This window comes from Dasypus novemcinctus, chromosome 5 (genome assembly GCF_030445035.2).
Source record: "Dasypus novemcinctus isolate mDasNov1 chromosome 5, mDasNov1.1.hap2, whole genome shotgun sequence".
Taxonomy (NCBI): Eukaryota; Metazoa; Chordata; class Mammalia; order Cingulata; family Dasypodidae; genus Dasypus; species Dasypus novemcinctus.
In genome coordinates this window covers 93393811-93419791 of record NC_080677.1, presented here as the reverse complement: position 1 = coordinate 93419791, position 25981 = coordinate 93393811, and the positions used below count along the sequence as shown (strand labels likewise).

Here is a 25981-nt window from a genome sequence, read left to right as displayed (position 1 = left end):
TCACAAATTTTCCTGGTTGCTATGTGAGTCTAAAGAGGGGTAAGTAAATTCTAAATTAATTTTCTCACTTGGGAAGCAGACAGGGCTATTGATAAGCTTGAGACTGAACAAGAAAAATAAATGAAAGTATAAAGCTTAGTAAGTTGGGGCCTCCAGAAGAATAAAACAGAATGTATATGTATTGAACCAGCACAAGAACTATTCAACAGAAGAGAAGAAGGGGGGGGGAGGGGAGTATACTAGAAAACATCAAAGAGAGCAAAAAATGACTCTCAACAGAAAAAGACTACAATAAACACAAATGGGTTAAAAATATCAACCAAAAGGCAACTCTCAGATTGGAATAAAGATAATATTCAGCAAAAATGATCTGTCAAAAAAAAAAGAGAGACAAAAGAAAATGGCTTAACAAACTAAATGTGAAACAGACTTTTCTGGAGTAACCCAATCTGGCTCCCCAGAGCAGTGTACCCTAACAGGGTTAGTATAGTGAAAGTATATAGCAGTGTACCCTAAGCAGATTAGTATAGTGAAAGGGGAAAGGCAGCTGGCCCAGCAGACAACATGGCCAATAGACAACATGGCTGCAAGACCATGCTGAGACCCTGACCTCGACCTTGAGATCCCAGCTGGGACTCTTTCCAGGACTGAGGGGAGGCCCTGGAAATTCCAAACAGGCCTCACCATTGGCCTCCACTATTAGTGGGGTAACCAATAACAGCTGGGGCTCCTCCTCTTAGCATTAGCAAGGGATGGAATAATTAATAGCTTAAAAGATAATCACACAAGCCAAAGCCGCCTCTCTCTGCCTAGAGGAGCTTCCATCAAATCTTGGTGTGTATTTCTGTCCTTCTTTCCCATTTCTCAGAAAACTCTGTTCTTTCCCCCCATTTCCCAATAAATTCTTTTTACTGGCCTAACTAAACTGGTATGTTCCTAAATTCTTTTATGCGACATAGTCAAGATACTAGAGGAATCAAATACTTCCTCGGCTTCAAAACCAGAAGGAGAAAAGACTCAGAGAGAAAAGAAAGGAACTGCTGTAAAGACAGGTGGATCCCAGAACTGAGAAGCCTAAGGAAAATGGGGCACAGAGTATATGATAAGCAATACTAAGAAACAGGAAGATGTGGTTCTGGTAAGAGAACAAATTACAACTTCAGAGGAGACAAAGAATTTGGAGAAACTAATAAAAAAAGTTCAAACAAATCTCTGAAATCAATTCAAGAAGATGAAGGAAAATAAGCTTAAAGAAATAATGGATATTAAGAAGACAATAAGTGAATATAAAGAAGAATTTGAAAGAATAAAAAGAAACATAACAGAAATAATGGGGATGAAAGGCACAATAGTAGAGATTAAAAATTCACTAGGGGCATACAACAGATTAGAATCAGTGAAACTAGAAGATAGGACAATTGATATCAGTCAGAAGAACAGATAGAAAAGAATAGAAATAACTAATCAGTGTCTCAAAAATTTGAGTAATAGCACAAAGCACATAATGTCATGGCTGTCCCAGAAGGAGATAAGAAGTGAAAAGCGACAGAAAGAATATGTGAAGAAATGATGCCTAAAAACTCCCCAACTCTTAAGAAAGGCATAAATATACATGTCTAAGAAGAACAATGTACTCCAAACAGAATAAATCCTAATAGACCTAGTCTGAGGCATACACTAATCAGAATGTCAAATGCCAAAGACAGAATTCTGAAACCGGCAAGAGAAAAGCAATTCATCACATACAAGGGATCCTCAGTAAGACTAAGGGTTGATTTCTCATCAGAAACCAGGGAGGTAAGAAGTAATAAAAAAGAAAAACTTTTAAAGTAATGAAAAAGAAAAACTGCCAGTCAAAATTCTTTATTCAGGAAAACTGACCTTCAAAAATGAAGGAGAGTTTAAAATATTTACAGATAAATAAAAATTGAGAGTGTACATCAAAAAGAGACTTGGACCAAAAGAAATACTAAAAGGAGTTGTCAAAAGACAGGAGAGAGAGGCTTGGATTTGGATTTTTAAAAAAGGAAGATCTTCAGTAAGGGTGAAGAGATGCAAAACCCAACAACAATACTGTATCTTCATTATACAACCCTACTCATTAATTCCTATATAAGAGTCAGAATACAACTAAACAGGAAAAAGGCATATTTTCTGATAATGGACATGCAAAATATATAGCGTTAAAGGGGTACAAAAATAACATAAAGAGGGGAAATAGAGATATGGAAGCGGAGAATGTATAAGCTATTGAAGCTAAGTTGATATCTTTTCAAATTAATAGGTTATAGATGTAGGTTGTGTAATATAAACCCCAGAGTAACTACAAAGAAAGTATTTTAAAAATATACAGAAACAGAAATGAAACAGGGATGAGTGAGATATATCAACTAGACAGAAAAGGAGGTTGCAATACAGGAAAAGAGAGACAGATAAAAACCAATTAGCAAAATGGCTGCATACTGCTTTTACAGTAATAACAGTGAATGTTAATGGATTAAACTCCCTAAGAAGAAGATATAGATTGGCAAAATGGACTTAAAAAACGCATGATCAACTATATGATGTTTATAAATGAATCACCTTAGATGCAAAGAGACAAGTTAAAAGTGAAAGGTTGGGAAAAGATATTCCATGAAAATAGTAATAAAAATAAAAGCTGGGGTAGTTATACTAATATCAGACAATACAGACTTTAAATCAAAAGCTGTTACAAGGGACAAAGAAGGGCACTATATATTACTATAAGGGAAACTCCACTAAGAAGAAATAACCATCATAAATATTTATGCACCTAACAATGGGTGCCAAAATACAAAACACAAACAATAGCAAAACTGAAGGGAGAAATAGATACCTCTACAATAATAGATGGAGACTTAAATACACTACTCTCATCAATAGATAGAACATCTAGAAAGAAGATCAATAATAGAGAAACAGAGAACTTGAAGAATATGTAGACTTAGACATACAAAGAACACAGCATGCCAAAATAGCAGGATATTCATTCTTCTCAAGTGTGCATGGATCATTCTCCAGGACAGACCACATGGTGGGTCACAAAACAGACCTCAATAAATTTAAAAAGACTGAAGTTATACATCTTCTCTGACCATAATAAAATGAAGCTGGAAATCAATAACAGGTAGAAAACTAGAAAATAAACAATTATATGGAAGTTAAATAATATCCTCAAACAATCAGTGGGTAAAAAAAGACAACACAATGGAAATCTGTAAAAATCTTGAGACTAACGAAAATGAGAATACAACATATCAAAACATATGGAATGCAGTGGAGGTAGTGCTAAGAGGGAAAGTTATAACCCTAAATGCTTACATTTTAAAAAGCAGCAGCTAAAATTAAAGACCAAATTACACACCTAGAGGAACTATAAAATGAGCAACAAACTAACCAAAGAGCAAGCAGAAATAAAGAAATAACAAAGATCAGAACAGAAATAAATGAATTGAGAATAAGCAATAGAGGACATTTTTAACAAAACCAAAAGCTATTTTTTGTCAATGATATTGACAAACCCTTAGCTACTGACAAAGAAAAAAAGAAAGAAGATACAAATAAATAAAATTAGAAATGAGGAGGACATTACTATTGACACCATAGAAATATAAAGGATCAAAAGAAGATACTATGAACAAATATATGCCAAGAAATTAGACAACCTAGATGAAATGGACAACTTGCTGGAAACACAAGAACAACCTACACTGACTCTGGATGAACAGACCAAATACAAGAGACTGAATCAGTCATCAAAAATCACCCAACAAGGAAAAGCCAAGGACTAGATACACAGGTGAATTCTACTAATCATTCAAAGAAGAATCAATACTAATCCAACTGAAACTCTCCCAAAAAGTTTAAAAGGAAGAAGCACTCCCTAATTCATTCTAAAAGGTCAACATCACCCTATTACCAAAGGTAAATAAAGATACCACAAGAAAAGAAAATCATAGATCAATTTCTCTTATGAATATAGAAGCAAAAATCGTCAACAAAATACTTGCAAATCTAATTCACCACCATATAAAATAATTATACACCATGATTAAGTGGGTTTTATCCTAGGTGTGCAAGGTGGTTCAACATAAGAAAATCAACTGGGAAGCAGAGTTGGCCCAGTGGTTAGGATGTCTGTCTACTACATGGGAGGTCCACGGTTCAAATCCCGGGCCTCCTTGACCCGTGTGGAGCTGGGCCATGCACAGTGCTGATGTGTGCAAGGAGTGCCATGCCACGCAGGGGTGTCCCCGCGCAGGGGAGCCCCACGCGCAAGGAGTGCACCCCGTAAGGAGAGCCGCCCAGCGCGAAAGAAAATTCAGCCTGCCCAGGAATGGCTCCGCACACACGGAGAGGTGACACAACAACAAGATGATGCAACAAAAAGAAACACAGATTCCCGTGCCGCTAACAACAACAGAAGCAGACAAAGAACACACAGCAAATAGACACAGAGAACAGACAACTGAGGCGGGGGGGAGAAGGGGAGGGAAATAAATAAATCTTGGAAAAAAGAGAAGAAAATCAATTAATGTAATACAACACATTCATGAAATGAAGGGGGAAAAAAAAAACCTGAGCAACTCCATTGACACAGAAAAAGCATTTGACAAAATCCCAGCCATCCTTTCTTGATTTAAAAAAACACTTAAAAAATAGGAATAGAAGGAAATTTTATCAACATGACAATGGGTACATATGAAAAACCCACAGCTAATATCATACTCAATGGTGAAAGGCTGAAAGCTTTCCTTCTAAGATTCAGAAAAAGACAAGAATGCCCATCATTACCACCCTTATTCAACACTGTGTTAGAAGTTATTGCTAGAGCAGTTAGGTAAGAAAAAGAAAGAAAAGGCATCCAGATTAGAAAGGATGAGGTATAACTTGGCCTATGTATAGATGATATTATCCTATAAAAAGTCCCCAAAAAATCAACAACAAAGCTACTAGAATAAAAGATTTTAGCAAAGTGGTGGGCAGTAGTGTTTCTATACACTAATAATAATGAGTAATCTGAGGGGGAAAAATCAAGAAAAAAATTCCGTTTACTATAACAACTAACAGAATAATATATCTAGGAATAAATTTAATCAAGGGCATAAAGGAGTTATACACAGAAAACTACATAACATTGCTAAAATAAATCAAAGACCCACATAAATGGAAGAGCCTGCCATGTTCATGGATTGAAGACTAAATATCATTAAAATGTCATTTCTATCCCAAATGATTTACAGATTCAAAGCAATCCCAATCAAACTTACAACAGACTACTTTGCAAAAATGGAAAAGCCAATTATCAAATTAATTTGGAAGGGTAATGTAATGGGCCATGAATAGCTAAAAAGATCTTGAAAAAGAACAAAGTTGGAGGACTCACACTTCCTGACATAAAGCATATACAGAAGACTATTCCCAATGTTGTAGTTTTAACCACAGGCCTGCAAATCCCCAGAGTTCACCTACTCCTTCCCCTCCCCCCAACCATTTCCATAGATAGCCCAACCCAACCCCCCACACACCTCACAGACCAGCACTGCTGAACCCAATAGCATCACTGCACCACTGTCATGCCCATCCACTGCAAAACTACACCCTTCAACCTTATTATAGATTTTGCCCATATGGACATTAGCTCACAACCCTCTATTCCCTTTCTGTCTCCTGTAAACCTATCTTCGAAGAAAACTATAGCTCTGTGAGTCTGCTTAATTTGCTTAATTCATATCAGTGAGGTCATGTAGTATTTGTCCTTCAGTGCCTGGTTTACTTCACTCAATATATGGTCTTCAAGATTCATCCACGTTATGCTGTGTGTTAATACTGTATTCCTTCTTAGAGCTGAGTAATATTCAACTATATGTATATACCACAATTTGCTTATCCATTCATTTATTGATGGGCATTTGGGTTGTTTCCACTTATGGCAATGGTGAATAATGCCACTGTGAACACTAGTGTGCAAATATCTGTTTATGTCCCTGCTTGCAATTCCTCTGGATATATACGCAGCAGTGGGATTGCAGGATCATATAGCAGTTCTATAGTTAGCTTCCTGAGGAACCGCCCAACTGTCCTCCACAAAGCCTGCACCATTCTACATATCCACCAACAGTGGATAAGTGTTCCCTTTCCTCTTCAACACTTACAGTTCTGTTTTTTAAATAGTCACCAGTCTAATGGGTGTAGGATATCTCATTGTAGTTTTGGTGTGCATTTCTCTAATAGCTAGTGATGTTGAGCATCTTTTCATGTGCTTTTTAGCCATCTGTATTTCTTCTTTGGAGAAGTGTCTATTCAAATCACTTGCCCATTTTTTAAAAGAATTGTTTGTCTTTTCATTTTCAAGATGTAGGATTTCTTTATATGTGCTGGATATGAGGTCCTTATCAAATAGATGGTTAGCAAATATTTTCTCCCATTGAGTAGGCTGCCTTTTCATTTCCTTGACAAACTCTCTTGAAGTGCAAAGGCTTTTAATTTTGAGAAGGTCCCATTTACCTATTTTGTTGTTGTTGTTGCTCACGCTTTGGGTGTAAAGATTGTGAAACCATTTCCCATGACAAGATTTTGTAGAGGCTTCCCTACATTATATTCTAGGAGATTTATGGTCTTGGCTCTTATATTTAGATCTTTGATCCATCTTAATTTTTGTATAGGGCATGAGATGGTGTTCCTCTCCCATTCTTTTGGCTATAATATCCAGTTCTCCAAGCACCATTTGTTGAAGAGGCCACTCTCTCCCAGTTGAGTGGGTCTGGTGGCCTTGCTGAATATCAGTTGACCATATATGCAAGGATCTATATCTGAACTCTCAGTTCTGTTCCATTGGTCAGTATGTTTCTCCTTGTGCCAATACCATGCAGTTTTGACCACTGTAACTTTGTAGTATGTTTTAAAGTCAAGTAGTATGATTCCTCCAATTTCATTTTTCTTTTTCAGTATGTCTTCAGCTATTTGGGACCCCTTGCCTTCCAAATAAATTTCATAGTTAGTTTTCTAATTCAGTAAAAAATGCTGTTGTAATTTTTATTTGTATTGCATTAAATCTGTAAATCAGTTTGGATAGGCGAGACATCTTAATGATGGTTAACCTTCCTATACATGATCAGGATGTATATTCTTCCATTTATTTAGGTTTTCTTTGATTTCCTTTAACAATGCTGTGTACAAGTCCTGTGTACATCTTTAGTGAAGTTTGCTCCTAGGCATTTGCTTCTTGTAGTTGCTATTGTAAATAGAATTTTTTTCCCTGATTTCTTCCTCAGATTGCTCATTATTGGTGTACAGAAATGCCAATAATTTTTGCACATTGATCTTATAGCATGCTACTTTACTGAACTCATTTATAAGCTCTAGAAGCTTTGTTGTAGATTTGTCAGGGCTTTCTATGTATAGGATCATGTCATCTGCAAACAGTGAAATTTTTACTTCTTCCTTTCCAAACTGGATGTCTTTTATATATTTTTCTTGCCTAAATGCTAGAGCTAGTACTTCTAACACAACGCTAAATAATAGCAGGGACAGTGGGCATTCTTCTCTTGTTTTAGACCTTAGAGGGAAAGCTTTTAGCATTTCACCACTGAATATGATCTTAGCTGTGGATTTTTCACGTATACCCTTTATCATGTTGATGAAGTTTCCTTCTATTCCTATCTTTTGAAGAGTTTCTATCAGGAAAAAGTGCTGTATTTCGTTGAATGCTTTTTCTGCACCAATAGAGATGATCATGTGATTTTGTTCTTTCAATTTCTTAATGTGTTTATTACATAGATTGATTTTATGTTGGGCCATCCTTGCATACCAAAGATGAACCAATTTGGTGATCATGTATAATTCATTTGATGTATTGCTAAATATGATTAGCAAGTATTTTGTTGAGGATTTTAGCATCTAGTTCATTAGAGAGATTGGTCTAATCTTTCTGGTGGCATCTTTGTTTGGCTTTGATATTAGGGTGATGTTAGCATCAAAGAATGAGTTAGGCAATGTTCCCTCCACTTTTATTTGTTTAGGAGAGTTTAAGCAGGATTGGGATTAGTTCTTTACAGAATGCTTGGTAGAATTCACCTGTGAAGCCATCTGGTCCTGAGCTCTTCTTAGTTGGGAGGTTTTTAATAACTGATTCCATCTTTTTACTTGTGATTGGTCTGTTGAGTTCATCAATTTCTTCTTTCATCCAATGTAGGCTGCTTAAAAAAAAAAAAAGACACTGGGGGAATATACCAAAGAAAATCTCACTGTACATACAAGACATCAGACCTTACAGTGATAAAAGACATATGGTCTAAAAAAGCTTTTTCTAATTTAAATTTTTTTTTTTGTATTTTAGACGTTATTTTTTAAATTATCATTATTATTTCATTTTCTTACTATTTTTATTTGGTTACTTTCTTGGCTTAATCTTTGGAGAGGTTTTGGATCACAAAAGGGTCACAACTTTGGCAGGGCAAAAACATTGGTGTGGGGTGTCAGTGATGGGGGATGCATGGGAGGGAGTTCATCAGGGGCAAGCCTCTAAGGCACATGAAGTTATTCAAGTATTCATGGGACATTGCCATGGTGGATGGAGATCCACACAATAATCCACACAATAACCAAAAGAAGATCCAGTGCCCATCCTGGGGGACTTCATTCTCTAGTGGGACAGCAGGAATCCCCCAAGTGCAGGGGCAGCACACAGTGAAGAAGAATGGACCACTACGCCAAGCACTTGATAATTGTACTTATGAATCTTTTCTTTTGAAATTGAAACAGCCTAGTATTATATGTTGCCTAAGAGTTATCTCCTAAGGGACTCCTTGTTGCTCAAATGTGGCCTCTCTCTAGAAGCCAAACTCACCATATAAATGCACTGTCTCCCACCAGCATGGGACATGACTCCTGGGGTGAACCCCCTCGGCACTGAGGGATTACTACCAAGCATGAACTAGCAAAGTGCCTGGAAAAGACCTTAACCTTAAGGGCGAAATTATAAATACAAATGAGTTCTCATGTCTAAGAGATTTCAAGTAGGTCGGGATGTCATTCAAGAGGTTATGCTTATGCACATCTCAGCAGGATCTCATTGACTGCCAAAGTAAATATTGTCCCAAAGAGCTGGGCTCCTGAGGGTTCTGGAGACATCCAGACACTATAGGCAGGGCTGACAGCTCAGGAATATGGCACCCTGCTCGTGGGCCTTACCTTGGAACTTATGCTCTCCAGTGTGACAGGTTGGACTGTGGTTTCCTTACACATGGCTCTTCTGCCCCTTCTATTTGAACCTACAGTTAATACTATACTTGATAGGTGTATATCCAAGAGACTTAAATCTTTGGTCCATCCATGTGCCAGTTGGGCCCTGAATCTCAGCAGAGTTGCAAAATCTACCTCAAGTTCATTGAACTCACCCAGGACAACTAACAAGGTGATGATGATGATGATGGACAACAAGCATTCCAAGGAATAAAGAGAATATACAACTGCAAGCAAGAGAGTTCCATCCACCTGCCCCATGGGATCTAAGCCCCCTCTCAATTAAGGGGAGAGTGGTCACCACCATCACAAAATCCTCAACACTGGGGAGTGAAAAATGGACTAAAGTAGACTTACTATTATTTTACTATAGACTTATTGCTATTCTAGCAACGAAAGACCTTTCATCATTGATGTGGAGGCAGTGGCCCCCAGAGGTTCTGAGGGGAAAGAGAAGGAAAAATAGGCATAATATGGAGACATTTTCAGGACATTGGCATTGTCCTGCATGATGTTGCAATGACAGGCCATTATATATCTTGTCATAACTTACAAAATTGAGTGGGACAGAGTATAAACTATAATGTAAACTATAATACACAGTTAGCGTTAATGCATCAATATGTGTTCATCAATTTTAACAAATACCACACTAATGAAGGATGTTGTTAATGTAGGAAAGTATGGAAGGAGGAGTGATTGGGGCATATGTGAGTCCCCTAAAATTTTTTTTTAAAGATTTTTTATTTTGTTTTTCCCACCCCTCCTTGCCACTTGCACTCGCTGTCTGCTCTCTGTGTCCATTTGCTGTGTGTTTTTGTGTCTGCTTGTCTTCTCATCTTCTCTTTAGGAGGCACTGGGAACTGATCCCAAGACCTTCCAACATGGGAGAGAGGTATTCAATTGCTTGAGCCACCTCAGCTCCCTGATTTCTTGTTCCTCTCATTGTCCTTCCTCTGTGTCTCTTTTATGTTCTGTCATCTTGTTGCATCAGCTCTCCATGTCGGCCAGGACACCTTCACCAGGAGACCCCTGAAACCAAACCTGGGACCTCCTATATGGTAGACAGGAGCACAATCGCTTAAGCTACATCCACTTCCCTCCTAAATTTTCTATGTAACATTTATGTAATATAAAGTTTCTTCAAAATAAATAAATTTTTAAAAAACAAAACAAAAAGCATATACAAAGCTAGAGTGGTCAAGTAGCAGGGTACTGGCACAAGGATAGCTATATTAACAAATGAAATCAAATTAAGAATTCAGAAATTGACCTTCACATCTATGGCCAATTGATTTTTTAAAAATATTTCCAGATTTTTATTACTGGAACTGTATACCAGGTATTAAAGTATAACAAATACAAAACAATGCTCAAAAATATTAGTATTTATGTACAAACATTAAAACCACTGAAATTTCCTCTTTAACATCTGATACTAAAACTTGATCTGCCTGCTACTAATTTATCTTAGACTCACAGGATACTTATTTCAAACTGGAACAAATGGAATCACTGGTCAGCTAAGAAGAATATTAAGATCTACCACATTTAAGAATAAAACTAATAGTGTCCTTCTTTCAGTGAAAAAATTAGGTGCTTTTTAAAAAATACATTAACATCAAAATTTTTATAAATTTCAATTTCCATTTGTAGACAATGTGCTTTGAAACTCCAGGTAAACATAATCTTGGTGGTCAGATTTATTCATTAGTTTACATTCAAAGTGGAATATTCACAAGAGACTTTGCTTAAATTAAATAGTGTGACCATGCTCTATTAGATCTGATGTTCTCAGATATCTATCACCCTCAATTTTAAAAATTAAAAAAGAAATGACTGCACAATTCTTTGACCCAGTCGTACACATATATTTTTTAAACAGTATTCTACATCCTTCAGGTAAGTTCAGCAGTTTACCGTAACAAGAGGAAAACTAAACATTTTTAAAAAGCTAACACAGGCGGCGGACTTGGCCTAGTGGTAAGGGCGTCCGTCTACCACATGGGAGGTCCACGGTTCAAACTCCGGGCCTCCTTGACCCGTGTGGCACTGGCCCATGCATAGTGCTGATGTGCAAGGAGTGCCCTGCCACGCAGGGGGTCCCCAGCATAGGGGAGCTCCACGCACAGGGAGTGCGCCCGGTAAGGAGAGCCGCCCAGAGCAAAAAGAAAGTGCAGCCTGCCTAAGAATGGCGCCGCCCACATGGAGAGCTGGCACAACAAGATGATGCAACAACAAAAAAGCACAGATTCCCGTGCTGCTGACAACAACAGAAGCGGACAAAGAAGAAGACGCAGCAAATAGACACAGAGAACAGACAACCAGGGTAGGGTGGGGTAGGGCCGGGTGGGGTGTGGGAAAGGGAGAGAAATAAATAAAATAAATAAATCTTTAAAAAAAAAGCTAACACAAAAAAGATAAAGTATGACTAACAAAAGTTAAGTATTGCTATAATCACAGCACCAATTATACTTCTAAATGAATCTACTGTCCTCTTCAAATTCCCTGTACATAAAAGATACATCAGAAGCAGACGTGACTCAAACCGTTGGACATTCCTACTGCATGGGAGGGAACTATCAGGTGTGTGTGTGTGGGGGGGAGGGGGTTTGGGTGAAAAATAAACTAAAAAAGTTTTTAAATGTTAAAGAAAAAAAGATATACCAGCCAACATTGCAATTGCTCATCATGGATTTTTTGTTTATTCATGTGAAAATACTGCAGCAAAGGAAAAACAAAAAAAAAAAAAGGGTTCACCACAGTTTGTTATAAGAATTGTGCTTAACACTTGATAATAAAGGCATTATTGTTTTTTCATGATTGCTAATTTGTTATTTTCATGCTTTCAAAATCAATTATTTTAATAATCAAATAATAAAAGTAACAAATCCTCTGTTAAGATGCTTAAACAGAAAGGAAAAAGACAAGTAAATTCAGCTTTTAAAAGGAAATTCAATAAATAGCAATTTTACATGGATAAAAGAGGGGTACAATTTATGTATGGCCAACTGATCTTTGACAAGTCTTCCAAGTCCACTCAATAGGGAAATAACAGTCTCTTGAACAAATGGTTCTGAGAGAAGTGGATATCTATAGCAGACCTCATCTCAGACCATATAATAAAATTAACTCAAAATGGATCAAAGATCTAAATGCAAGAACCAAGACTATAAAACTCCTAAAACAAAATATTGATTTTCAAAATCTTATGTTAGGCAATGGTTTTAAACTTAACAACCAGAGCTCAAGCAACAAAAGAGTAGATAAATGAGACCTCCTCAAAATTAAAACTTCTTCATATCAAAAGACTTTGTCATGAAAGTGAAAAGAAAGCTTACATAATGGGAAAAAATATTTGGAAACCACATATCCGATAAGGGTTTAATATATAAAATACTTCAGAAATTCTATAACTCAACAGTAAAAAAAAAACCAATTTAAAAATGGGCAAAAATAAACATTTCTCCAAAAAGGATAATCCAATGAATTACAAAGCACATGAAAAGATGCTCAACATCACTACCTATTAGGAAATGCAAATCAAAACCATAATGAGATATCATTATACACCCAGTAGAATAGCCAGTATTTAAAAAAAAAGGAAACAGAAAACTGTAAGTTTTGGAGAGATATGAAGAAATATGAACACTCAGTTATTGCTGGTGAGAATGAAAAACTGTACAGCTGCTATGGAAGACAATTCGGCAGTTCCTCAAGAAGCTAAGAATAGAATCACAATAGCACCTGGCCATCCTGCTCATATGTATATAACCAATAGAACTGAAATCAGGGACTCAAACAGATATTTGCATACTGATATTCATACAAGCATTTTTCACAATTGCTGAAAGATGGAAGCAACCCACGTGACCATCAACTGATAAGCAAACAAAAATGCAGTACATACATATACAAATGAACATTATTCAGTCAGAAAGGGAATGAAGTCCTGATGCATGTGACAACATGGATGAACCTTGAGGACATTATGTTGAAGCAAATAAGCCAAGAGAGGGCTCTCTTGTCCCAGCTCAGGGGTCCGGGGACATGTCCCACTCAGCTCTAGGGTCTGGGACTACAACGCTTGTTGGTCCCCGGCTCTCGAGGCTCAAGGGTCTAGTGGCATGACTGGACAAACTGGGAGACGGAATTCAAGTTTGTTTAAGCAGGGACCTCTTGAATTGGTTGCCAACTCCAACGCTTTGTCCACATCACAGGAGGTACGAGGGATCAAACCTGGGATCTCATACTTGGGAAGCAGGCACTCAACCACATCACATGAGCTGATCCACTCCCCCAGAAGAGAATCACCAAACTGAATGGCAGGAATTTTGCGCTCCATAGTCCCGAGACCCCCGGACAATCTACAGACTTTGACAAAAGGAGTGGAGTCCCTCATTTGTACAGACTGGATTCGTCACAAATTTACCAGGTCAAGAAATTCCAGATAAGGTATTTCAGATTTCACCTGCAGATCATGAAAAATATGGTGGGGATCCAGAACACCCTCCTAAACTGCATGTTGTTACCAGAATAAAAGGTGTAAAAGGCCGTCCATTTTGGGAAAAAGAGATAATAAAGAAGTTTAAATTAGAAAAGGCACATACTCCTCAAATTCACAAGAATATCCCTTCAGTGAATGCAAAACTGAAAGTGGTTAAACATTTGATAAGAATTCAGCCACTGAAATTGCCACAAGGACTTCCAGTTGAGGAAGACATGTCTAACACATGCCTCAAGAGCACTGGGGAATTGGTAGTGCGGTGGAACCTAAAACCTGTGGAGCAGGAAGCACTTAAGTCCTAATGCCAGAGCAGTTTCAGATTAAAAAAAAGAAAGGCAATTGTTTTTTATTTAAAGGTGGCAAGAAGTATTTTCACTAAAATATATTTTAAATAACAGTCATTTTCACTCACTGAAAATGGTATCATTCTTCCTTACTTATAGACTTGGAGGCGTTGGTTCTACACTAAAGCACTATTTTAATTCTCTCTCCTTTTCCCCTAGTAGTTTCACTCCAAAATGGGTAAGAATGGCAGTTTTTTGAACATCTAAGTTCAGGTCCAATGCCACTGTAGGCAATTGTCATTAAATTAAGAAAAAAAAAAATAGAGCCAGGAGACAAAAAGACAAATATTGTATCATCTCACTGAATGAACTAATTACAGTAAGCAAATTCAGAGAAAGAATCTAGAATATAGGTTACCAGGGTTTACACTAGGGTTAGAGAATGAGGAGAAGATGCTTAATTTGTACAGAATTTCTATTTAGGTTGATTGGAAAAGTTTGGAAATGAATGGTGGTGATGGTAACATTATTGTAAGTGTAATTCACAGCACTGAATTATACATTTGAATGTGGTTAAAAGGGAAAATTTAGGTCATATATGTTACTAGTATAAAAGTTAAAATACAAAACACAGGACTGTATAACACAGTGAACCCTACTGTAGATAATGGACTATAGTTAATTGTAAAAGGGGAGAAGATGTGGCTCAAGAAGTTGAGTGCCTGCCTCATACATGAGAGGTCTCAGGTTCAGTTCCCAGTGTCTCCTAAAGAAGACAAACAAACAATGAGCAGACAGAGCAAACACAACAAGCAGATGAGAAAAAATACAGCTAATGGAAACTGTGGACAATATGTATATTATTTTAATAATCTTTCATCAATTGTAACAGAGGTAATTTCTGTTTAATTACAGAATTACAGAGAAGTGATATCATCAACTGTAACAAATGTCTCCTACTAATGCAAGGTGTTGATGGTGGGATATGTATGGGAATCCAGTACTTTATGAGAAATTGTTCTGTAAATCCACAACTTCTCTAATAAAAAATTTAACAACAAAAAGGTATTACTGCCATGTATTTTATTAGTCTTCACTAATGAAAAGGGTCTATATAAGAAAAAAAAGGAGCTCAAAATCTAGTGAACTCCAATTACCCTTTTCTATGTTTTTAAACCTGGTTCAAAAATCCTCTCTGCTCACTCAATCCTAATCTCCCCTTAAAGAAGGACTCACATGAACAAGCAATTTGAAATAAAAATTGAGATTAGGGAGAAAATAATTACAAAATGGGAGGTCAAGGGAAATGGCACTATATTAGAAAATCATATATCTTATAATTAAGCAGATAGAAGTGAGAGTCTAGCTGTCTTCTATTCAGCAGGATAATAGAGAGCTGCAAATATTTAAAAACTTAAATGTTTTCTTTAGAACGCACACCCCATATTAGATGCTCAGAAATGGAACATCTCCATTAGAACTTAATTCTCTCATAGAACTGTGGTTAAGATACAAATTCTACTTAAAAATCCTTATGTACGTGCAAAGGAAAGAGGGTGGAAGAAATACACCAAACTGAGATATTGGTACATACACTCAGTGAGATGGTATTGTAGGAGTGGATGGGATATCATAACTTCCTCATTCTTTGACTTGTTACAATGAGCAAATATTACTTTTGTAATTTAATAAGACACCCTGGTATACGTGAATTAAATGTGATGGTATATGTAAACTTCTTAGCAGAATGCTTGGCACATAGGAATACTCATTACCTTCTAGTTCTCAAATGAGAATCCTGGGGAAGATGCTGAAAGTGCAGGAATGATACAAGCACAGGGATGGAGTAAATGCAGCTTCCTCTAAATATTTTTTTGTAAAGGTGCAAGAATAAGAATTCAAGAAGGATAATTAGCAGTTATAATTTTCACAGGCTAGGCAGAGAATGAGTTTAACATGGTAAAAGGCCATAATCAATGTGTTTTCAGCTGACTTGATGTAGTAGTGAAGATTCAGAAAGAATGAAGGTTCTATATTCAGAGTACCTATATTTTGCTTTTATATATAACTTAATAATAAATAGGTACAGGTTTGGTTTTAAAAGAGAATTTTAGGTGCAAAGCTTCTCTTTGATGTCCACATCTCCCTTTATCGATACCATTTTCACCTTTTTGCATATGCCTTTTTTTCTGAAAATTGTCTCAGTCTTTTTTCTTTCTTTTTTTAAATTGAGGTAAAATTCATATAACAACTCAGTGGCATTTAGTGCATTCAAAATGTTGTGCAACCACCACCTCTCTGGTTCCAAAAAATTTTCATCATCTCAAAAGGAAATTCCATACCCATTGAGCAATTGGTCCCCATTCTCCTCTCCTCATAGTCCCTGGCAACCACCAAACAATCTACTATCTTCATGGATTAATCTATTCTGAATGTTTCATATAAATGAAATAATACAATATGTGAGCTTTTTTGTCTGCCTTTTTTCACTTAGCATAATGTTTTTGAGGTTTATCCACTTTGTAGTATGTATCAGTACTTTGTTCCTTTTTATGGTTGAATAATATTCCATGATATGGATATTCCATATTTTGTCCATTCATCTGTTGCTGGACATCTGGGTTGTTTCCATTTTTTGGTTACTGTGAATAATACTGCCATGAACATCAGTGTACAAATATTTTTGAATCCTTCTTTTAAATTCTTTTGTTTATATACCTAGGAGAGGAATCATTGGGTCATATGGTAATTCTATGTTTAACTTTTTGAGGAACTGTCGAACTGTTTTCCACTGCAGCTACATGATTTCACATTTCTACCGGCAATGTACAAGCGTCCCAATTTCTCCATATGTCACCATTTGGTTTTTTTTAATTTTTTAAATTATAGCCACCCCAGTGGTGTGAAATAGTATCTCATTGTACTTTTGATTTGCATTTCCCTAATGGCTAATGATGTTGGACATTTTAAAATATGCTTATTGACTATTTGTATGCGTTCTTTAGAGAAATTTCTATTCAAGTCCTTTGCCCATGATTTATTTGGATTGTCTTTTACTTATTGAGTTATAAGAGTTCTTTACATATTCTGGATACTAGAACCTTATCAGATATATGATTTTCTAATATTTTCTTCCATTCTGTGGGTTGCCTTTCACTTCCCTGATAATGTCCTTTGGATAAACAAAACTTCTGAATTTTGATGAAGCCCTATTTTTACTTTGTTGTTCATATTTTTCATGTAATGTCTAAAAATCCAATGTTAAAATCCAAGGTCATGAAAATTTTCCCATTTTCTTCTAAGAGTTTTATACCTGTAGCTCTTATATTTAGGTCACTGATATATTTTGAGTTCATTTTTATAAACAGTGTAAGATAAGGGGTCCAACTTTATTGCCTTTTTTTTTTTTAAAGATTTATTTATTTCTCTCCCATTCCCCCCCACCCTGGTTGTCTGTTCTCTGTGCCTATTGGCTGTGTCGTCTTCTTTGTCCGCTTCTGTTGTTGTCAGCCGCACGGGAATCTGTTTCTTTTTGTGGCGTCATCTTGCTGCGTCACCTCTCCGTATGTGCGGCACTATTCCTGGGCTTTCTTTCGCGCTGGGCGGCTCTCCTTATGGGGCACACTCCTTGCGCATGGGGCTCCCCTTTGAAGGGGACACCCCTGCATGGCACGGCACTCCTTGCACGCATCAGCACTGCACATGGGCCAGCTCCACACGGGTCAAGGAAACCCAGGGTTTGAACCGCATACCTGCCATGTAATAGACAGGTGCCCTAACCACCGGGCCGAGTCCACCACCCTTTATTGCCTTTTTCATTTTATTTCTATCCTCATAAGAAAGTAAGAACAACATTTTTATTCTAATAATTCCACATTATATAAACACCTCAAGTAGAAAGACAGCTATAACGTTACTGCTAACAATTTTCTGCATATTTTAAGACTTTTTATTATATGTGTACCTTGGCTCTCCAGGTACTGTCTGGAACCCCAAGGGGTTCCTGACTTCTTTTCAAGGAATTCTGATAACAAAATTATTTTCATAGTAATACTAAGATGTTATTTGCCTTTTTTACTTTCATTCTCTCATGAGTATACACAGGTGTCCCCAGAGGCCTTTGACTGTATAAGCAGACAGAAGTGAGAGTCTAGTTGTCTTCTATTCAGTTGGATAGTAAAGAGAGTTGCAAATATGTAAAAACAAAGCCATTCTTCTCGCTTATTTTTTCTGTTTAGAAAATATAGCTATTTTTCATAAAAACTTTTTTTGTATGAACATACAATGTTTATAACTGTTATTTTTAACATGAGTTACTATTTTTAAATCTCTCAGTATTAATTTCTAGAATGGTAAATCGCAATAGATAAGCCCAAACAAACAAAAGTTTTTGGGGGTTTCCAATAATATTAAAGGAGTCTAGAATCCAAAAAGTTTGAAAACCATCTATTTTTTAATTGAAAGAAGCAAACCATACCTAATGTCTATACCTTTTCTTTTCACTGAACAATATATCTTGGACAATAATGGTAAGAATAGCAACACCGAGCCTTTCTATTCTTGAAGTCCTGTGCTAAGTGCTTTATGTGAATTATTTTATTGAAGTCCTATACTAGCAGGGTGCACATTTCTGATACAAATATTAGGTAGACCACACTAAAAAATAATCACTAGCTGTGTGACCTTGAACAAGCACCCAGGTCAAGGGTTGTTATGAGGATTAAGTGAGTTTATATTCATAAAACACTAAGAACAAAACTTGAAATATAGTAAAACTTTAGAAATATTTGTTGCCATTTAGATGGTGTTAAAAGCTCTGGGACCGGATGCAGTCATTCAAGATTGTAGAAGGAGAAAGAAAAGAAGGCTCAGAGCTGGCTAGGGAACACTTCAAATTTCGAAAGTCAGGAAGATGAGAAGGATCCAGCAAGAGGAACGTGAGATTTTAGGAGAACTAAGAGGACATGGTAGGGAACCCTTCAAATTTTGGAACATTTCAAATTTTGGAAATCAGGAAGATGAGAAGGATCCAGCAAGGGGAATGTGAGATTTTAGGAGAACTAAGAGGACATGGTATCCTAAAGCCACGTAAAGAAGGTGTTCCAAGAAGGGAGTGATTTCATTTGGTAAGGAGGTGTTCCCATTTTTTTATTTCAAAAGGAGACTATTAACATGAGTCATTTGTAAAAACATCCTAGAAATTCAAAATAATTAATGTATTACTTTTTTTAAAAACGAGGACATGAATCTTGACATTAAGGAGTTGATGTGTTTTTACTTCAATAGTCCACTTGCAACATCAATAATTTATTAGGTCTGTGATAAAATTTTGAGCCATGGAAATGGTTAAAAAATAATCTATAGCTGTCCTTCCCAGAATTCCCTTTCATTCTCTTTCAGGATATTTTACCAGTTAACAGTTTTTCCTTCTTGAAGGCATTTCCAGAGAAATTTCTATATGGAAGACATTTTGACTCTGGCATTCTATTTACACATTAAAATTGGTTCTAGGAAAATTTATAACAATGCATATGAGGAAAATATGGCTGTTTTAATGAAAAAGCAGATCCTCCTGCCTTCATTCTTCATCAGCATGCTGCCTGGAGTCCACAGTGCAGTTTTAACAGAGAAAGTTCTCCAGCAAGATGGTACATGTTGTAAAGGGAGTGGACCCCTCAATGAAGTCCCCATTTGTGCATGAGTCATCACTTGAGAGGAGTCAAATGAGTCAGGCCCAGCAACAACTGTCTCCTGCAAAACTAGAACCAGCTGCTTCTTTAACAGAGAGAGAGGTCCTCCCCATCCCCCACTCCATTTGGGGTGAGAGGATTGAGAAAAGGAGTTTCTGTAGGAAAGAGCACTTTGAACATTTATCATCAAAACACATCTCCACCATGTCTAACAATGTCCCACACAAAACTGTTACAACAGGAGCTGTAACATCTTTTGGATGTCCCATAATCCCAGTCAAATGGCAGTATGTACTGGTAGTCTAATAATATAAAGATTTTTAGAAATGCAATACAAGAATCCCCAATACATACTGTATACACACTGATATACACATGCATAAATATGTATATATACGTATATGGAGAAAGAGATTGCTTGATTGAATCACACAAGAAAAAGAAATCAGAAATATACCAAAATATCCATCAACAGCCAAACAAATTATGGTATACTTATTACATAATAGGAAAAAATAGGGAGGGAGATGCCTATTATATGCCAGGTGTATTTTTATATTATCTCATTTAAATTTCTCCATCACTCCCTCAAGTACTCTTTTAGGTAATAATCATTATTCCCAGTTTGCAGAAGAAAAATGAAAAGCTCAAAAAAGGGCAAGTGAGTTGCTCAGGGTAACAAAACTAGTAAAGAGCAAAACTGAGATTCACATCTAGGTTTTCTGACTCCTGACCTAGCATTTATTTCACCGCATCCTGTTTTTTTTTTTCCCAAAGCAGTGCCTATTTTAATTCTTTTTTATTTTATTTTTCCCCTCCCCCCTCCCCCACCCTGCTGTTTTTGCTGTGTCCACTCACTGTGTCATCTTCTGTATCTATTTCTCTTTTTGTCTTCTCTTCTTGTCTTTCTCTTCTAGGATTCACCAGGATTCAATCCTAGGGACCTCTGATGTGGAGAGAGTTTACCTGCCAATTGTACCACCTCAGTTCCTCCTCTCTGCTGCACTTCACCTTGACTCTACCCTTCATCTCTTTTTTGTTGTGTCATCATCTTGCTGCATAACTCACTTGCATGGGCATTGGCTCACCATGTGGACACTTGGCTCACCACATGGGCACTCACATGGGCACTCAGCTCACCGTGCAGGCCCTGGCTCGCTGCACGGGCACTGGACCACCACGTGGGTATTTGTGGGCACTTGGCTCACCATGCGGGCACTCGGCTCACTGCATGGGCACTCAGCTCACTACACAGGCACTGGCTCATCGTGGAGGCATACTTTCTCTTCTTCAACAAGAGGCCCCAGGGATCAAACTCCGGTCCTCCCATATGGTAGGCGGAGGCCTTATCACTTGAGCCACATCCACTTACCCATCCTGGCTTTTTGCTCATGATCCATATTTGGACTATGTCAATAAATGGAAATATGAATATAAAATGTTAAGCAAATCATAGTACAGATGTACTGATTTTTTGTATATACTGACTAAGATAAACAGAACAAGACTTACAGAAAAAAACTGGAGTTAAAGTCATCAGATTTTGTTTTTCCTACAAAGTTGCCCAAGCATAAAATAAAGAAAATCACTGAAATCTGCTCCCCTTCCATGCAAGCCTGTTGCAGGATAATTAAGGTTAATAAGAAGCAATAATTATAAAATAGCTTGTTAAAGGCTCAGTATAGTTGGACCAAGTTAATACAGAGAAATACCCTGATCTTGATAAAATCCCCAGCTACTTCACAGCCAAACTAACTGGCACAGTTCCTTCTTTAGCAAGCACCAGAAACTGACACCAAGGTGAATTCTACATATAAGTCCTCAAAAAAGTTTTGCCAATGTTTAATTCTTCTACGGTCTTCTTGAATTAGGAGACAAAGATAAGTTCCTGTTATGAAGATGAAAGAACCAAGAGTCAAGATGAAAGTGGCATCTTGCCCAATTAATGCAAGTTAAAAAACTGAGAGCAAGTTCATGTGTCTGTAGAAATTCCCTTTTCCTAAAATTAGCATCTATATCATATAACAAACATTCTTCAAATTCTTCCTTCAACTAAAGGAATTTAATCCTGGGAGATCCCCCTTGCAGTGGCTTTACCTAAACAGCATCTATCACTTTCAGTCAAATGGAATTTTCTTGGAATCTTCTTCCTCCTGTTCCTCTCCTCAGGTCTGAAGGCTATACTACAGACAAAACTCAAGCATGGGCCTCAAGTGGGCCTTCACATCATGCTGTAACTTGCAGAAAAAAACATAAGTAGTTGGCCTGGAGTGCAAGAGTAAGGACTCTCCTCCAAAGAGTAATTGGGAATTCACATGAATAACTCCCCTACCAAGAACAAACTGAGAAAAGGCTCGCTAAGTTTACAACATCCTGTTCTCAAATTCACAAGCTAAGAATTAGGCAAGTTGCCACTTTCATCTTGACCCTTGGTTCTGTCATCTGCATAACAGGAAGTTATCTATATCTCCTAATTCAGGAAGACAGCAGAAGAATTACATATTGACAAAAAAATTTTGAGGTCTTTTTAAAAGGACTTATATGTAGAATTCACTCTGGTGTCAGTTTCTTATGAAAAATATTTCTTGTAAAAATATGAAAGTAAAAGTTCCTCAGCTAGTTTCCCACAAAACCAGTGTTCTGATTTAAAACCATATAACATCCCTTGTTTCTCTTTGGTTTTAAAATTCTCAACTGTGTCTCTCTCCTTAATTCTCATGTTTACTACCAAGAATGAAATATCCTGATTCAAGGAAGGATTTAAGAATACATAAGAAATGACTACAATAAAATTAGCTCATAATAGTATTATTGAGGATAGCAATTTGACCCATAGTTTTTTCAAATCTTACTAACAAACTTCACACAAAAAAAGCCAATTTGTTAAAATGGCTGATCTCATTCTTAGCTTCTGGGTACAGCCCAAAAGGATAATAATGAGGACAATTATTGAGATTTTTTTATATGATTCACTCTACTGACAGCATTGCAGATACTCTCTCATTTAATCCTTACCAAAATTCTAGGAAGTAATATTAAGATTGTTATTATTATCCCCATTTTACAGACTAAGAAAACTAAAGCACAGAGAGTAACTTGCCCAAGAGCATTCATCAACCTGGAGGAGACTTTAGTAAGTTGGGGGGTTAAAACTGAACTGCAAGTGGTCTGGCTCCAGAGTCCATGGGGCCTGTACAACATCACTGGAGTTCACTGCTATGGGTACTCAGAGAGCTCTTTCCTCTCAAAGTCAGGTGCACTGCCACCAAACCCAAACACAAATTCAAACTCACATCTCTCATCATTTTCACAGCTTCTCTGGTCCTCCCAAGTCTTCTGGCACACATTGCTAGCCTTCTTTTGATGTAGACTAAGACATTGGTGTCTCGTCCTGAAGAGGGAGATATAAAACATAAAAATTTAAAAACAAAAACCACCAATAAACAAACAAAACATGAGCTTTCAGCTGACCAGCAAGAAAAATTACAGAGGCCCATTTATTGTGCCCTTAAAGGAACCCTAGAGAGATGAGATTTCTCCTTTAGCCTTTCCTTATTGCCAGGAGCACTGACAACTTTGTTAATAGTAGAATGAATACAGAGTAAAGTCAAAGTACTTAGACTTCCAAAGATCAAATCATGTGACTGGTGACCTAATCCACGCTTTTGAGTTAGGACGTTGAATATTTGAGAAGTAAAATCATCTGTCACAGAGTGCTGAGAACATACTCACTTTGCATTTGGTTTATGAGCAAGAATTCCACATTTTTCAAGTGTGCATGCTTTGGGTAAAGCTGCAGAGAGGTGAATCTAAGGCTGCATCCTGATCAACTATGTTTTTCCCCTCTAGACATTAAGTCTGGAGAAGCCTCATCTTGAATTTCTGTTTTTTATTATTCTTTCCCTAACACGAGTGACATCATAATCATCTCCAGGTCCCCAAAGCAGTCAATTTTAAATGGCAATATAACACATTCCAGATAAGACAATAGAGTATGCAAAAAAAGAAAAAAGAAAAGAAAAACTACCCTAGTGTTAGAGAAAGCATTGACAAGCTAAATAGTTACAATAATAGTCACCAAAATGTCTCTTAAAAAACATATTAAACAACTTCTTATCTTAATTGTATATTTAACTATAGTCTTTTTTTATATATTCCCAGACCAGTGAGAACACGCATGTCTTTAATCTTCAGTTAAATTATCATGTTTTTGGAAAAATATCACACACCTGTTTTAGATTAAATACATGTATAATATGAGCTATTAAAAGATATTAAGATCAAAGTCCTAACATTTCAAGTTTTAAATAATGAGAACAAGATGTGGCCTGAAAATGAGCCAAGTACCTACAAATTATTTTAAAGATATGGTTATATTTTTAAAATATATTTAGGTAACAAGTTGAAAGGTTTTAATTTTGAAAAGAAAAGAAGCAAAAAATTTCTTAAACTGTATAAAAGATGATGTAATTTTCTGTGTTAATTCCCATTTAGTTTACAAAATAGACATTTACTATGTGTCTTCAAAATTCATAGTGTTATACATAATATTTTTTTTCAAAAAGCACAACGTGATTAGAGGCATGATTAACACATAAATTCACTGCAGAAAATTTTAAAATCCAGACATTGATGGGTTGTATGGATATACTCATGCATATGTAGGCTGTAGTCCAAAGATCTTGCTGTCACCTGGGCGAAAGGGACTAACACACTCGGTTTCTACACTGAATCCAAATTTAACACTAAAATTTAATTATATAATCTCAAATATGAATGAGATACACTCCTATTCTCCAGGATTGCAGAAGGGAGAGCCAGGGTTAAAAGAATCCCACCTTAAAGACATGGCCCAATTTTTTGATGAGTGATGTAAACACTCTCAACCAATAAGGATGGCTAAATTTTGTTTAAACACCCAACCAATTGATGATTCAAGTTGCTCAGGGAATTCCAGAAATGATTTTGTTGACTTTTTTCTATAATCTTCCTCAAAATATCACTTACTCCCAGTTTCACTGAAGTGAAAGGTCAAGATTTTAAAGTTATCTTAAATAAAATAAGTCATTACTTCTAATATAAAAAGGGTAAATAGTTAAAAATTCTTGGCTCTTCCTCTCTGGAAACCAACATAAATGCTTCTTAAATAAGAGCTAAATGCTGAGACAATCACCAATAACTGTTACATTCTTAATTGTCCTATTTCAATCCATGCTTTAGAAGACTCATAAAAACCTTTTGATAACACTAGTTTCCCAACTAGGAAAGAGAAACAGCTGATGAACAGATATATGTGAGAATTCTAGGAGAAAAAAGTTACCGTTAAAGCTTATTACCACTTATTTCTAAGATTAGGAATATATGGACAGGAAAGAGAATATGCACATAAGATAATGAAGCTACAAATTAATTAGGTACCAGGTGCTCATTTAGGAAGGGGGGAGGGGAACAAAAATAAAGAGAGACAAAAGCCAATCTTTGTTCTCACCTAGGAGTTTCATATTTTGAAATGGCCTGAAATTTTGCTTTGATTAATCATTTTATAACTCTGATCCCCCACAATGAGTTAACCTGGAGGAAACCTTACTATGTTGGGCTTCATACTGGGATCCATGATGCTGTAGCTGCTGAGAACGCCGGTAACAGCCATCTCCAGCCTTCAGAGCCTGCTTAAACAGCTTTTCTGCTTCGGCAATGGTTGTTGCTTCCTCTTCAGCCAAGAGAATATAAGCAGTTGCACACCTGTCCATTCAGATAATAGCTACCATCAATTACAAATCCAAGGACATCATAACAGCTCAGAGTGCATGCAGAAAGGCAAAGAGTTACGCCAAAACATGCAGTGGCCAACTGGTTCATGCATCCATTTGTAGCTGTTGACACAAAATAATGGTACAAAAGAAATGTCTGTATTTTAGCCTGAGAGTCAGGATGTGTAGTATTAGGAGCACAGGCTCTGGAGTCAAAAAGGCCTAAACTCACACCTGGATTCTGTCCCCTTATTTGTGTGACACTTGGGGCAAGTAATTACTTTGATGGAGAACACCATGGATCTATTTGTTCAGTTTTGTTGTGAAGGTTACTTAAGGTGATGCATATGAAGGGTTCAATACAGTAGTCAGCATGTGGTACATGCACAATAAATGTCAACTAATGACAGTGATGATAGTTGTTATTAAATGTCTTAAAAGTTAGAGGTACTATATTGTTTACTTCTATTTACTAAACACAAATTC

The 25981-nt window shown here is 36.7% G+C and overlaps 1 protein-coding gene and 1 pseudogene across 8 annotated transcripts in view; one reads left to right on the top strand and one right to left on the bottom strand.

Annotated features, from left to right (window-relative positions):
- ST7 (suppression of tumorigenicity 7) overlaps positions 1–25981 on the bottom strand; it is a 318541-nt gene that overhangs the window by 99912 nt on the left and 192648 nt on the right. For all 8 annotated transcript variants that reach the window (XM_058297257.2, XM_058297256.2, XM_058297255.2 and 5 more), the window contains 2 exons: positions 25333–25487; positions 23039–23136 (listed from right to left, as the gene is read on the bottom strand). In XM_058297257.2, the coding sequence (XP_058153240.1) occupies positions 23039–23136; positions 25333–25487 (253 nt within the window). The remainder of the gene's footprint in view (positions 1–23038; positions 23137–25332; positions 25488–25981) is intronic.
- Positions 13497–14105, top strand: LOC101429301 (large ribosomal subunit protein uL30m pseudogene; annotated as a pseudogene).